This window comes from Cetorhinus maximus, chromosome 1, assembly GCF_964194155.1.
Source record: "Cetorhinus maximus chromosome 1, sCetMax3.hap1.1, whole genome shotgun sequence".
Classification (NCBI taxonomy): domain Eukaryota; kingdom Metazoa; phylum Chordata; class Chondrichthyes; order Lamniformes; family Cetorhinidae; genus Cetorhinus; species Cetorhinus maximus.
The window spans coordinates 169,350,754-169,365,905 of NC_135879.1; the positions used below are offsets into that span (position 1 = coordinate 169,350,754).

Here is a 15,152-nt window from a genome sequence, read left to right on the forward strand (position 1 = left end):
CACACATTGGAGGCAGAGGTGACACTCGGAGGAGGACTGAGCGCGCTTTGATTGAAGCCGACCAGAAAATGGTGTCCGGCTGAAAGTACATCAGCCCCTGTGATAACCAAGGGCGTGTTCCAAAGCTCGTGCTCCAGGGTGCGCGGGGGAAGAAAAAACTGAATGGATTTGAACTTCTCACAGAGTATGTAATTAACCAAAATTTGACAAAACAACTAGAAGTTCTGGGCAGAATGAATTGGACCGTACGCCCTCGGTGCGGGCGCTTCCTTGTTTAGACAGTTTGCTTCAGGGCACACACGGCTCTGGGGTGTGGCTGAAATGCTCCTGGAATCAGTGCCAAGCCTCACGAACAGAGGCCGGGTTAATCTTTGACTGCTTCGGTGTGAAGGTATTTGCTGGCTCCAGGTGTAATGTGGTTGGCTCGTGTGGCCGGCCTATTGAGATGAAGCAGGCTATACAGTGGCTGCTGTGGAGACGAGTGGCAGTCGGTGAAACGCGTGCAGTCCAATGCCATCAACCCAGACCACTGCAGCACTTCAAACTGTTGATCAACAATATGTGTACAGATAGATACTGCTCAACACCGAGTTCAGTCTCACTGTGGGACACAGCCCTAGGGAACTGATCACTTTGAGGTTGACTCGTTCTATTTGCAGGTCCTTATTACTGTAGCACTCTCAGATCAGTTTAATCTTTGCTGCTCGGAGTATTGCTGTTTCACCCAGGCTCATTGCTGCTGTGTTTACGTGAGCAGAGAGAGAGAGCAGACAGTCTGCCTTGGGCTGGTGCTATTTACAAGCACTAACAGACTCTTTTGTAGACAAATAAGCGATCACCAGCATCTCTGCCAATGGCGCTTCAAACCTGTTACACGCAATTTCCTCAGTGGGGATTTGAATTCCAGGTATGTTTGTTTATGCATTTTTTTCACTTATTTTAGGGTTCTGTTTAATATACGTTTAAGTTTTTACGCCTATGTTATGGTGTGTGTGCTTTGCCCAGAGGCAGGATCATGGCTCGTTGTCTGTTGAAGCTTCAACCTGAGCGGTTTATCCTGGCAGTAGGGGTCTGTCATTGCTTTCCACTTCCAGGGGTTAGGGCGAGGAGGCAGCTCCCAAGTCTACCTCAGCCGCAACGGGAAGCGAACCCGCGCTGTTCTGGACCATAAGCTAGCCACCTGAGCCTATATACAAACACATAAACATACACACAACAGAAACTTGCCCAGTTTTTGCAGAAATTATTGTATGGATTTTGATACAACATACATTCGATGGTGTTTCGTGCAAGCCAGCGGCAATGAGTCAGGAAGATCAGCCATGAGCTTATTGAATGGAGAAACAGGCTAAAGGGGCCGAATGGTCTACTCCTGTTCCTATTTCCTATATTCTTATGAGTTAGGGGGCATGGTTCAAGGAGTTGCTTTTAGAAAATGGGGAGAATGGTATGAAGGTTTAAGGAGATAGTTCCAGAGGGTCAGGCTAAGAGTGTTGAGCCACAGACAGTGGAATAGAGGTAGTCCAGATTAAACGGTAGATCATAAAAGCAAAATACTGCGGATGCTGGAAATCTGAAACAAGAACAAAAATTGCTGGAAAAATTCAGCAGGTCTGACAGCATCTGTGGAGAGAAAAGCAGATGTTTCCAGTCTGTATGACTCTTCTTCAGAACGAACGAGAAGTAGAAATGTGGTGAAATATATACTGTTTATGGGGCGTGGGACAGGTGAAGCTGGATAGAAGGCCAGTGATAGGTGGAGGCAAAGGAGAGATTGCAAAAGATGTCATAAATAAAAGGTCGAAGGGGTGTTGATGGTGGTGATACTGGCTAAAGGAGGTGCTAATGGTGACATTAAGAGTAGAAAGCAGAATGAGCAAGTGACAGATGGCCCTAGTGGGGGTGGGGTGGGGGGAGGGAATGGTGCGGGTAAAAAGATTGAAATAGGCTAAAAGGTGGAGATAAAACAATGAATGGAAATAAATTTAAAAAATAATAATAGAAATAGGTGGGAAAAATATATATATATAAAAATTAAAAATATTAATATTGAAAAAATGGAATTAAAAAGGGGTGAGGATGGAAGAGAGAGTTCATAATCTGAAGTTGTTGAACTCAGTGTTAAGTCTGGAAGGCTGTAAAGTGCCTAATCGGAAGATGAGGTGCTGTTCCTCCAGTTTGCGTTGAGCTTCACTGGAACATTGCAGCAGGCCAAGGATGGACATGTGGGCATGAGAGTAGGGTGGTATGTTGAAATGGCAAGTGATAGGAAGGTCTGGGTCATACTTGTGGAAAGGTGTTCCGCAAAGTGGTCACCCAGTCTGCGTTTGGTCTCTCCAATGTAGAGGAGGCCGCATTGGGAGCTGCGAGTGCAGTGGACCAAATTGAGGGAAGTGCAAGTGAAGCGCTGCTTCACCTGAAAGGAGTGTTTGGGCCCTTGGACGGTGAGGAGAGGGGAAGTAAAGGGGCAGGTGTTGCACCTTCTATGATTGCATGGGAAGTGCCATGGGAGGGGGTTGAGGTGTTGGGGGTGATGGAGGAGTGGACCAGGGTGTCCTGGAGGGAATGGTCCCTATGGAATGCCGCCGGGGGGGGTGGGTGGGCGGGGGTGGGCGGTGAAGGGAAGATGTGTTTGGTGGTGGCATCTTGCTGGAAATGGCGGAGGATGATGCTTTGAATGTGGAGGCTGCTGGGGTGAAAAATGAGGACAAGGGGACCCTATCATGGTTCTGGGAGAGAGAGGAGGATGTGAGGGCAGAGGTGCGGGCGATGGGTCGGACACGGTTGAGGGCCCCGTTAACCACAGTGTGTGGGAAACCTCGGTTAAGGAAGAAGGAAGACATGTCACAAGCACTGTTTTGGAAAGTGGCATCATCGGAACAGATGCGACGGAGGCGAAGGAACTGAGAGAATGGGATGGAGTCCTTACAGGAAGCAGGGTTTGAGGAGTTGTAGTCGAGGTAGCTGTGGCCCTCACCGTCCAAGGGCCCAAATACTCCTTTCAAGCACTTCATTTTCACTTCCCTCAATTTGATCTACTGCATTCGCTGCTCCCAATGTGGTTTCCTCTACATTGGAGAGACCAAACGCAGACTGGGTGACTGCTTTGCGGAAACCTTCGGTCTGTCTGCAAGCATGACCCAGACCTTCCTGTCGCTTGCCATTTTAACACACCACCCTGCTTTCATGCCCATATGACCGTCCTTGGCCTGCTGCAATGTTCCAGTGAAGCTCAACACAAACTGGAGGAACAGCACCTCATCTTCCGATTAAACACTTTACAGCCTTCTGGATTTAACACTGAGTTCAACAACTTCAGATCATGAACTCTCTCCTCCATCCTCACCCCTTTTTAATCCCCTTTTTTTCAATATTTATTTTTAAATTTGTATATATATATTTTTTCCCACCTATTTCTATTATTATTTAAAATATTTATTTACATTCATTGTTTTAACCCTACCTTTTAGCCTAGTTCGATCTTTTCTCCCACACTGTCCCCTCCCCTCACCCCCACTAGGGCCACCTGTCACTTGCTCATCCTGCTTTCGACTCTTAATGTCAGCATTAGCACCTCCTTTAGCCAGTATCACCACCATCAACACCCCTTCAACCTTTTGTTTATGACATCTTTTGCAATCTCTCCTTTGCCTCCACCTATCACTGGCCTTCTATCCGGCTTCACCCATCCCATGCCCCATAAACAGTGTATATTTCACCACATTTCTACTTCTCTTTAGTTCTGAAGAAGAGTCACACGGACTCGAAATGTTAACTCACACTAAATGTATCACAATTGTATTGAAGCACCTCAGAGTGCAACATGATGTATGTTGATAACTCCAATACCATTGCACTGTCTGACTGTCTGTAATAATTTGAAATGTCTGTAATATTCATTGATTGTATTGAAGTGCCACGTGATCCATGTGATTGCACTTCTTGTGATGGTCATTTAGAAATGTTTTGTAATGTTCTTTCAGATATTTTATGAATAAAGTCTATTTTTCCACAAAAAAAAACTGTCCTTCTCTCCATAGATGCTGGCAGACTGCTGAGTTTTTCCAGCAATTTTTGTCTTTGTTAAAGGGTAAATCGAGCCTGGAGGAGGTGGCAGAGAGGGCTGGCTGAATTTATGATGGGATCTGGAAACCATGGGGAGGAATTTGACACAAACAACAATTTAATTAACATTGACTACATATACCTTACAACGTACAAACCACTTTAAAACTCCCTTGTCTTAAATGATACCAGGGGGTAAACTGTAATCATCTTTTGAGGGATGCGATTTCATTACCAAGAATTATTTTTTTTTCAGAATCAATCATTGGAAGAAACATCGGAGTTTGACCTGCAGGATTTCAAGGATGTTGGTATGATAATGTGCGGTAAGTACATTTAATGTCATTGTACAGTTTTAGCGGAATCGTCATTTCACATTAATGCTGTTCCCATGTCCTCATCAGTCGTTACCATAGCAAACAAAGGAACACACTGATGAAAGATATAACAATGGGCACGGTTTCCATAAAGAAACCCACAGCATGCCTGAACTTGCTGATCCATTAAATGCGGTCATTTTATGTCAGCTTTCCAAAGGTCAGAACATTAAGGTGATGAAAGTCGTTTAAAGGAGATGTTTCTGAAAATATTACAGAACTATTTCCAATTAACCTTGATCTTTCTTAGCACACTCCTACGCAGAAACTTAAACTATTGTTAAAATAATCCGGGAGCACAAACGACACGCACCTTACTCAATCACACACATTCCTTTCAAAGCATTTCACGAAACCCTGTAGTTAGAGAGGAACGCAGAGCACTCTCGGCATTGATTAGGGTACAATCATTATTGCGATTAGTTATTGTAGAACAAAGGAGACCTTTCGAATACTTTAGGTGCGAATTGTTTATCAACCTGCCCACTGGACCGATACTGGGGTGAAGCCACAATTGTCCACAATTTCAGCTGCAATAAGTGTGTAGAGGGACATCATGTGGTCTGCTACTTCAGGCAAATTCCTGCCATGGAACCACCAACAAATGCAATGCGCAATTACTAACAGCGACTTCGGTGCATTTATCGACGCAAAGCTTTTTTTTCCGGATGGTGCTGTTTGCCCAGTCAATTTCCAAGCCAAGCAGAAAAGAAACATTTTCCTCTTGTTCCGGCGCCTCAGCCCCAGCACAAGCGTCACTGGACCTCCTTAATGCCCCTAGCGGTATGTTTAGAAAACAACGGGCACAAAAAGTAACCGATCTTTCTTAACAATATTTTCATAGAATCGCGCATTACTGAAGGAGGCCATTAGGCCCATCGTGCCCGTGTCAGCTCTTTGAAATAGTCATCCAATTGGTCACAGTCCTCTGCTCTTGCCCCAGAATCCAGCATTTACCCCTTTTTAAGTAGATATCCAATCCCTTTTGAAAGTTACTACTGAATCTGCTTCCACTTCCACATTCCAGATCATAACCACTGGCTGAGTATAAAAATTCTCCACATCTCCCCGCTGCGTTTTTTGTCAGTTATGTTAAACCTGTGTTACTGACTATCTGGCAGTGGAAACAATTTCTCCAATCTACTTTTTGTTCTTGCAATTTCAAGCATCTCTTCATTGGTCTTATGGTCTGTATATGGAATTTTTAGTATACGTCTTAGCATCCACATTTCAAAGGTCTCTATTTTCTTCCACAGATCTTTATTTATTGTCCAGATTCCTGAGGAATAGAGGAAAGTGGATAAAATTTAGCATCTCATGATTTTTCCCCCTTGTTCCAAACCTGGGTTTTCTTGTTATTAAAAAGCCCTTGACATTCATTCAGAAGTGTGGTGCCCAGAAATGAGCATAGTACTTCCTCCAGCTGAGATATAGCCAATGACTTTTAAAAGTTCACCAGAACTTCCTTGCTTTTAAGCTCTATGCCTCTGTTTGTCAATCCAAACATCCTGTATGTTACAGCTACTTTTGCTATTGTCCACAGACCCATCATCTTTGATGCAGCCCATGTCCATGACTGATGTAGAACTGCCACTCTCTGACTATGTGTCTGATCTCGAAGCATGCATTTCGTCCTCAATCCCGGGTGTGCACGATTCTCTGATGGAGATGAATCTGCAGGCAGACAACTCACAGTCGCCTGAGCAATTTTGGAAGGATGTGGCAGAAGAAAATCAAAAAGCTCTAGGAGATGCTCTGGAGGAAAATGAACATGTAAGAAAAATATATAGAAATAGTTCTCCTGCTATGCCAGATTTTCTCATAATAACAAAAAGACTGTACAATAGCAACTCAGATTCACAAATACTGGGCAATTATCAGATCATTTGTATGAAATGTTAAAGAACCAATGGATGTATATATTTCATGCACACTATTATGGGAACTTCCTGACCATAACATCAGTAGAGGTTCAAGAAGAAAGCCCATCGCCACTTTCTTGAGGGCAACTAGGGATGGGTAATAAATGCAAGCCTTGTCAGCAATGCCCACATCTCGAGAAGGAATCATTTAAAAAAAGATCATGCTTATTATGAAAGCTAGCTGGTCCTTGCTAAATATCTGTGTATATACAAATTTCACATATTTAGCACGACTGGCTAGCTTTGTTGAGCAACAACGACTGTATTCTCTTTCTACTGGAAATATTTGAGTGAAATATGATCTTGCAGAATTAACGCAAATTATAACTCTGTTCATTAAATAAAATTATGTTTTTTTTTAAAAACAGAACACAAATGAACAGTAGTCTATTTATATTCATCTACAAAAGGAACTCAATTGGAGTTATATTGAAGCCCATTCATCATTTTTTAAACTTTTGCTGATGATCATTAAATGGTAGTAACACCAGTGTACAGAGTGAACCTGATGTGGTGATCATACCGCATTCAACTACTTAGAAACATATTAAATCCAGTTTTGAGCAGCTTACTTGAGAAGTGAAATCGAGGTGATGGCAAACACACAAACACCAAAGAAGTAGGCCATTCGGTCCCTCGGGCCTGCTCTATCATTGAATATGATCATGGCTTATCTGTTTGTATTTCGAGTTCTACATTCCCATCTACCCCCGATAATCTTTGATTCTCATGCCTAACAAGAACCTATTTACCTCTGCCTTAAAAATATTCAGTGGCCCCATTTCCACTGCCTTCTGAGGCAGAGAATTCCAAAATTGCATAACCCTCTGAGAGAAAAAGTTCTCCTCTTCTCTGTCCTATAAGGGTGCCCCTTAATTTTAAAACAGTGCTCCCAGTTCTGGACTCACCAACAAGAGGAAACATCCTTTCCATGTCCACCTTGTCATGAGCATTCAGGATCTTATATAATGCAAATTTATATACTTCAATCAAGTCACCCCTCTAAATTCTTTTTGGTAAAACAAAGAATGTTAAAAACAGATGCCAGAAAAGTATCTGGATTGAGTTGATCAGGAAGCATTTAGAAATATAAGGGGTAATCTATGATATTCAGCGTGGATCCATTAAAAGCAAGATTTGTCAGTCCAGTTTAATAGAGTTTTTTTAAAGAGTAATCAGTTAGAAAAAGAGAATTCAGTAGATGTAGTATACACTTTTTCAGGGGTGATTTGATAAGTGTCTCAGAACATTCAGAAGTTTGGCATAAGTAAGAATATAATAGGATAGAAAGTGGTTGATAAGCAGAAGACAATCCTTTGGTGTAAAAGGGTGTTACTGGGACTGGAATAGAGTTGGGACTGATGTACCCAATTGGTCAGTGTTGGGTCCATATTATTTGTTGACATGTACATATCATTTAGACATGGGTATAGTCAACACTATTCTGAAATTTACTGATAACAAAGGAGTAGTATTTGACAAACATTGAAGATCACTGTTAAAAAAATCAAGAATGCATAAAGTTGTTAGTGGAATGGAAGACAGTTGTTAAATTGCATTTTAAGTGATGAGTGTGGGGTAATACATTTTGGTAGAAACATTGATTATACACTCAATGGAAATGCTGAAGACTGTGAATGAATGGGGAAATTTTGGGGTCAAATATTCCCTAACTGCACAAGTGCTGGTAGATAAAGCTATAAAAAGGCCATCAAAGGTTAGGTTTTATAAATAGGCATGGAGTAGAAGAGTAAAGAAATAACGTTGAATTTGTATAAAACATTGGTTAATCTACAGTTCGAATATTGTGGTTGGTTTTACAAAAAGGATGTGGGCTAACTATTGTTATGAGAGGGGACTTGAAATTCTGGGTCTATATCAATTTAAGTAAAGAAGGTAACAAGAAATCTAATGAAGTTTTTTAAAATTAAAAGTTTTGGTAGAATGAATATGTAAAGGCTATTTCTTCTGGTTAGGGAGGGGTTGACAAGGGATCATAATCTTATAATTATTTCTAAGACGGTGAAGACAGATAACAGGAGAACTTTATATAGAGGTAGTGACCATTGTATCTTTAAAGGGAAAAGTGATTAACATTTGAAGCAGAGGAAGATATAGGACAATGGGGTGATAGTGAGGCTGTGGGATTAATTTTGGATAGCTCAAACAAAGAGCTGGCTCTTTGACATTATAGACATGATGAGCTGAGGGTATCATTCTATGCCTTAAACTTCTATGGATCTGCAGGCTTTCTATTCTGAGAGATATTTCTAAAGTGAATCAGGAAAATCTAATTCTATTACAAGGATGAGTTGGTAACTAGAGACCTTAAATTCAAGATCATCACCAAAAAAATGCAGGGAAAGTTTGAATTGTTTCTACACAGAGTTGTTAAGACATGGAATCCTCTGTCAGAAAGAGTGACGGAAGCAGAATTCCAAATAGTTTTTAAAATGGAAGTGGATAAATATTTGAAAAAAATAAGAGACAAAGAAAGGCAAGGGAATGAGACTAAAGGGAAAGCTGTTTTAGAAGAACAACATAGAGCAGAAGACCAAATGGACTCCTTATGTGCTGCAGGGCAAAAGAGTCATACGGACTCGAAACGTTAACTCTGTCTTCCTCTCCACAGATGCTGTCAGACCTGCTGAGCTTTTCCAGCTATTTCTGTTTTTATTCCTTATGTGCTGCAACATTCTATGATTCTACCTTTGCATCATGATTGTCAAAGAAACTTAAAGTGAAATTGAAATTTCTGATCTCCGAACATAATGAGATGGATCATATTCTCATCATGTAGAATGTTCACTTTTGTGGTTAATTCATGTTTTCTATTGCAGCTGCAAGTCACTTTAAAGAGAAAACAATATGAAATCGTGTCACTGAAGGAAAGGAATGTTCAATTGAAAGAACTTGCCAGTAAGGCAAAACATTTGGCATCTATACTTGATGTAAGTATTATAAATGCTTACACTGTAATTCCCATTTTCATGACAGGAGCATGATTTATTTGCATATTTGCACATGTCTGCGTCAAGAAGTGATGGAGTCCACAAATTTGAGGACCCACTTGTGTTTAAGACTTTGGGAACCTGTTGAGTTAGAGATTAGGGTGTGATATGTGTACTGGCTTCTGTACTAGTCAGACTCTTTCTCACAACATAGCAGCACAGTTAGCACATCAAAACCTGACCTCTGCCTTCAGAAAGCTCTCTGATCACAGCTACCAATCATTTTACACTGCATTTGTAACTAACAATTGATCCAGTGGTGAAAGTAAACACAAGAAATCATTCTTTGCTCTTTTAAGCAACATAAGTACAAAGTAACTACAGATTAGGGAAGGACTTCAAACATGTTTTATTGGTGACTTAGGAGGAACCTTAGAGTGCAGGTGTGCAGCCACTGCTACATTGCTGCCAAAAGCAACACCATAACTCTCTTTCTTACCTGACTCCATGGAATTTGTGAATCTTGCTAGAAGAGGCAGTCTCACACACTTACATTTTAACATTGTACAGACTCCACACCATAGTGGTGTTAAACTGGATTTAAAAAGTGCTTATCATTAGTGTTTCTGGACGTTTCACTTACTCAGAAACTACAGTGTCCTGCACTCAAAAATGTTAAAATTTACCATTCAAGTGTAGACATCTGCACATGTTTGTAAGCATTTTTGCCTAAAGCTTTCTCTCAAGCTTGAAATTCTGAATTGCAGCAAGGCAATGTAAACAACGTACTTCCAGCTGTAAATTGACATGGCAATTACTGATTTGGGACGCTTGGCCATAGTATAACTGCAAACTGATCAATACCACTACACCATCACCTCCCCCCACCCACTTCTGGGTTAATCAAGTGGTACAGGAACAGGAGTCGATCATTCATCACATTCGCTATGACAAACACCAGTTAAAATATCCAGAATGGTCATCATCATACTTCGATATATTATATAGAACAATACACAGTTTGTAAAGGAGAAATATGTCTTGAGCTTGAGTTGATTTATGCAGCAATAAAAAATAACAAGAGCAAGATAGAAAGAATAAGAGCATGGAGAGGACCAGAGACACAGCGGTTGAAGTCAAACTTGGGTGGTGCTGGTGAAACAACCTGTTTTATAATTTGTGCTACTTTCTTTTCCAAGTCAATGGAAAGAAAATCTGCCCGGGCATAAAACAGCTGCCAATTCACTATTGTTCAAGACTTAATTATGTCCTACAGACTTTGTGTCCATGAGCAACAACACAGGTGGTCAAGTGGTATTGGTCCACAAGCTTTTCCCTAAAGGTTTATAAGATCACCTTAATTCACTGATGAACTACAGCATTGTAACTGTCAAGTCTTAGTATCCGTCGCATATATACGGTAGGGTGCAACTGTAAGCAAGATGCCTAAAGCAACTAACTCATTAAGGAATTTTTACTTCTATCTTTTACCAGAAGCTAATGAAGCAAGAATGCCAGAATGGCAGCGACACCATGTCTGAGACCTTTCCCTTGAAATCCTCAGCTAAGCGCCAAAGAGTGGAGGGCACATACTTTGACAACCAGGACTGTGATAAAGTGGATGAGATTTTAAGAGACATCTCAGAAAAATGCAATGTAGCCTTGCAAACATTGAATGACAAAGACTCTAAACATTTCAGAGCAAACCACTGCTCAGAAGAAACCAGTTATAATGAAAGCCAGGAAACCATCAACATGTATGGAAGTTTCAATGGGCTTCAAACATCTTTGGCTTGCAATGCAGCCAGTTTAGAAACCAGTGAGCTGGATAATGATGTGTCTTTCAAAACTTCAATTCGTGATCACTGCACAATAAGGACATTAGCTTTTCCTCAGGGTAATGCATTTACCACCAGGACTCCCAAAGGTGGTTTCAAATTTCGATGGATTCCCAGTTGATTGGGATGATCAGCTAACTACACTGACCAGTGGAGACTTCATTAACTGTACTTTAGCAAATACCTTACATGAAAGAATTCCATGCAACACCTTTGCACTGCCAGCACTTAGAAAATGTAATCTTCCCCAACAAGCATTATATTTCAGGTCACAAATATTTCAAACTTATATATAAATGTGGTTTCCTTGTATGTATATATTGTATTAAAATATGACGCAACAAATGGAAATGTTAGCTTATTGTCTCATTTTTATTCATAGCAAATGATATATGCACTGAAGCAATCAACTAGCTACATCCTTCAGGGTTTAAAATACACAGCTCGTAGAAAGAAAATGTCATTTCCTGTATATGGCTGTTTTGTGAATAGTTGGATTTTGTTTGCTTATCAACACAATGGCTACATATAGATTTGCAGTGTAACTACCTCAAACAACAGAAGAAGTACAAACTGTCAGTGCAATTTATTCTGAGGAGAAAATTCATGTCTGTTTTCTTTTACTTCTGTACATGTCATCTAGGACACTTGAATACAGAAGAAACAGCTCACGATTTGTACATGATAAAAGTTTACAATAAATTACAAGACTTGGTGCAAGTAGACAAAGATACAGCATTGGCGATCAATACAACTCCAAAATTACATATGAACACATGAACGTACGCACATACGAATTAGAAGCAGGAGTAGGCCACTTGGCCCCCCGTGCCTGCTCCCCCATTCAATAATATCATGGCTGATCTGAATGTAACCTCAACCTCACAGTCCTGCCTACCCCCGATAACCTTTCACCCCCTTTTAAATCAAGATTCTATCTAGCTCTGCCTTAAAAATATTCAAAGACTCTGCTTCCACCACCTTTTGAGGAAGGGAATTCCAAAGACTCAGAACACTCTGGGAGAAAAAAAATTCTCATAATCTCTGTCTTAAATGAGCAACCCCTTATTTTTAAACAGTGACCCCTAGTTCTAGATTCTCCCACAAGAGGAAACACCCTCTCCTCATCCACCTTGTCAAGACCCCTCAGGATCTTATAGGTTTCAATTAAGTCGCCTCTTACTCTTTTAAATTCCAGTAGATACAAGCCTAACCTGTCCAGCCTTTCCTCATAAGGCAACCTGCCCACTCCTGGTATTAGTCTGGTAAACCTTCTCTGAACTGCTTCTGATGCATTTACATCTTTCTTTCAATAAGGAGACCAATACTGTACACAATACTCCAGATGTGGTCTCACCAATGCCCTGTGCCCTGTATAACTGAAGCATAATCTCCCTACTCTTGTGATCAATTCCCCTCACAATAAACGATAACATTCTATTAGCTTTCCCAATTACCTGCTGTACCTGCATACTAGCCTTTTGTGATTCATGCACTAGGACACCCAGATCCCTCTGAATCTCAGAGCTCTGCAATCTCTCACCATTTAGATAATAAGCTTCATTTTTATTCTTCCTGCCAAAATGAACAATTTCACATTTGCCCACATTATACTCCATTTGCCAAATCTTTGACCACTCACTTAACCTATCTATGTCACTTTGTAACCTCCTTATGTCCTCTTCACAATTTACTTTCCTACTTATCTTTGTGTCGTCAGCAAATTTAGCAACCATTCCTTCAGTCCCTTCACTTATATAAATTGTAAAAAGTTGAGGTCCCAGCACTGACACCTGTGACACACCACTCATCACATCCTACCAACCAGGAAAAGACCCATTTATGCCAACTCTCTGCTTCCTTTTAGCTAGCCAACCTTCTATTCATGCCAATATGTTACCCCCTGCCCCATGAGCTTTTATTTTTTGCAATAACCTTTGATGTGGCACTTTATCAAATGCCACAATTCATAGTTGCCCAAATTTATAGTTTGCTGAGCAATTATAATTGTTGGAAAATTGTTATGAGTTACGCCAAAAGAATGCCAATCAAATACAGATCACGCACAAAAAACTGTAGCTGTTGGCAATTTGTAATCAAAACAAAAAATATTGGAAACATTCAACAGGTCAGTCAGCATCTGTGCAGAGAATAGTTAAGTTAATGTGGACAATTTTTCAATTGCTGAACACCTGTGTCTCATTTGAAAAATGGGTGTTTGTCAGTTTGAAATCACTGGTGCTGGGGGGTGGAGGGAATGGGGTAACTTTGACATACAGGCCTCCCAGATGTAATTGTTAGGTAGGCCTGTAAATAAATGGGTCAACCGCACAGCAAACTCTTTTATGCGAGAGACTATTCAATTATACAAACTGGAATATTGTGACACTGGAGGACTTCAATTGCAATTCTGAAGTATAAATGGGTGGAATGTGTGTCACAAGCACTCGTCCAATTTGTATCAGGCATTGAGCAGCCTAACCCCATGGTCCTTCAAGGGACACCAGTATGCCATGGCACAAAAGGACCACAAAACCTTTCTCTTTTAAATTTGTGGGGAAGGAGGAACAGGAGTGCTCCAGACCATTAAGTTAGCTTGAGAAGGAGGACAATTTGTTTTATGTAGAGATAAAAAAAAATGAAAAGATGAAGTTACTTTAATAGAAAACTTCAATCAGCCTTAAATTGGGAAAACACAAATAGCTCAACATCGGATTTGGTAAATGTAAAACGTAACTACCCCAAGAAATCAGTGTTCATTTTGACCTGGAACAAAAACAGAAAATGCTGGAAAATCTCAGCAGGTCTAGCAGCATCTGTGGAGAGAAAGACGGAATTAACATTTCGAGTCCACATGACTCTTTAAGATTAAGATTTGTTTCAGATTTCCAGCATCTGCAGTATTTTGCTTTTATCTTCATTTTGACCTGGTGCTCATTGAATTAAGGTTGACTGATCTCCCTCCTCTGCAATTATCTGATTGTATGATGGTGAGCACACTGTCCAAAATAACCCTTTGAATAAAACAATGTTGTTACCGAGCCCACCCCACGATTCCAGGTTTGCAGGAAGTGAAGTGGTAATATAGTAATATAAGTACAGTAATATAAATAGAACATGAAAATGCTATATGTTGAGTCCTTGGGGGTGAAGTACCTGATGTGTGATTTTAGTAATTAATGTGTAACAGATTCTTGTGAAATCTCACTGTTGCTTTACTGGAGTCAAAAACCAAATGTAAATGTATTCATTAACTGGTAGACAGGGGTGTGTCTGATCAAACTCACTGAGTGATTTGTCACTGGTATGACACAACAGAGTTTCAGCTCATTTGTTCAGCTTCTGTCAAGATATCTATTCCAAAATTCACGAGAGTAAATGTTAAAAGGCATTAAGAATATGATTTGTTTGTAGAGGGAAATTAATCTTCATGTGTTTCTAAGTATTAATCTCATCATCCTGGATTTTAATTTCCAGTTACTTTCCTTTCCAACTTTGAATTACTCGAAATCACATGAATTACTCAAAATCATGATTTATACACAACCTGATATTGGTGATTCTCAGCAGTGGTGTGTGGAAAGCATATATTAACAATTTCCATGATAGTTCCTTCACATTCCCACTTCATTTATTATTGTGTTGCTTTCAGTTGTCTATATGTTGATTTTGTTTTCATTCACATTTGGTCTTCATCATTCACCTCTAAAGGATAATGATCCAACACAAATATTTCAAACCCACCTGCCCCACATGTGGCAGTCTGCAGATCATGCACTAGACTTATCAGCAATCTCAGAACCTATCAAACTGGACTGGAAGCAAGTCATCCTCAACCCCGAGGGAATGCCTAAGAAGAATGTTCATTCAACTGCCACCTGGAATGGGGGGTTATCTTATCAGGAAAGGTTGCACAAGCTGGGCCTGTGTCCAATGGAGTTTAGAAGATTGGCGATGACTTTACTGAAACATATAAGATCCTGACGGGACTTGACAGGG

General features: G+C 40.4%; 1 protein-coding gene across 1 annotated transcript; it reads left to right on the top strand.

Moving 5' to 3' along the window:
- The first annotated feature begins 736 nt into the window (after nt 1-736).
- Nucleotides 737-11,492, top strand: mcidas (multiciliate differentiation and DNA synthesis associated cell cycle protein). The gene is made up of 5 exons (XM_078549736.1): nt 737-907; nt 4,322-4,391; nt 5,986-6,215; nt 9,205-9,315; nt 10,810-11,492. Exons 1-5 carry the CDS (start codon nt 854-856, stop codon nt 11,272-11,274), a joined length of 930 nt encoding a protein of 309 aa, XP_078405862.1. The 5' UTR covers nt 737-853; the 3' UTR covers nt 11,275-11,492.
- The last annotated feature ends 3,660 nt before the right edge of the window (nt 11,493-15,152 follow it).

What these genes read in the sequence shown, in the direction of transcription:
- mcidas (XM_078549736.1), top strand. Translation starts at nt 854, where the DNA reads ATGGCGCTTCAAACCTGTTACACGCAATTTCCTCAGTGGGGATTTGAA. An exon ending in CTCTGGAGGAAAATGAACAT is followed by an intron (nt 6,216 to 9,204) that starts GTAAGAAAAATA and finishes TTTCTATTGCAG; the next exon opens with CTGCAAGTCACTTTAAAGAG. An exon ending in ATTTGGCATCTATACTTGAT is followed by an intron (nt 9,316 to 10,809) that starts GTAAGTATTATA and finishes ATCTTTTACCAG; the next exon opens with AAGCTAATGAAGCAAGAATG.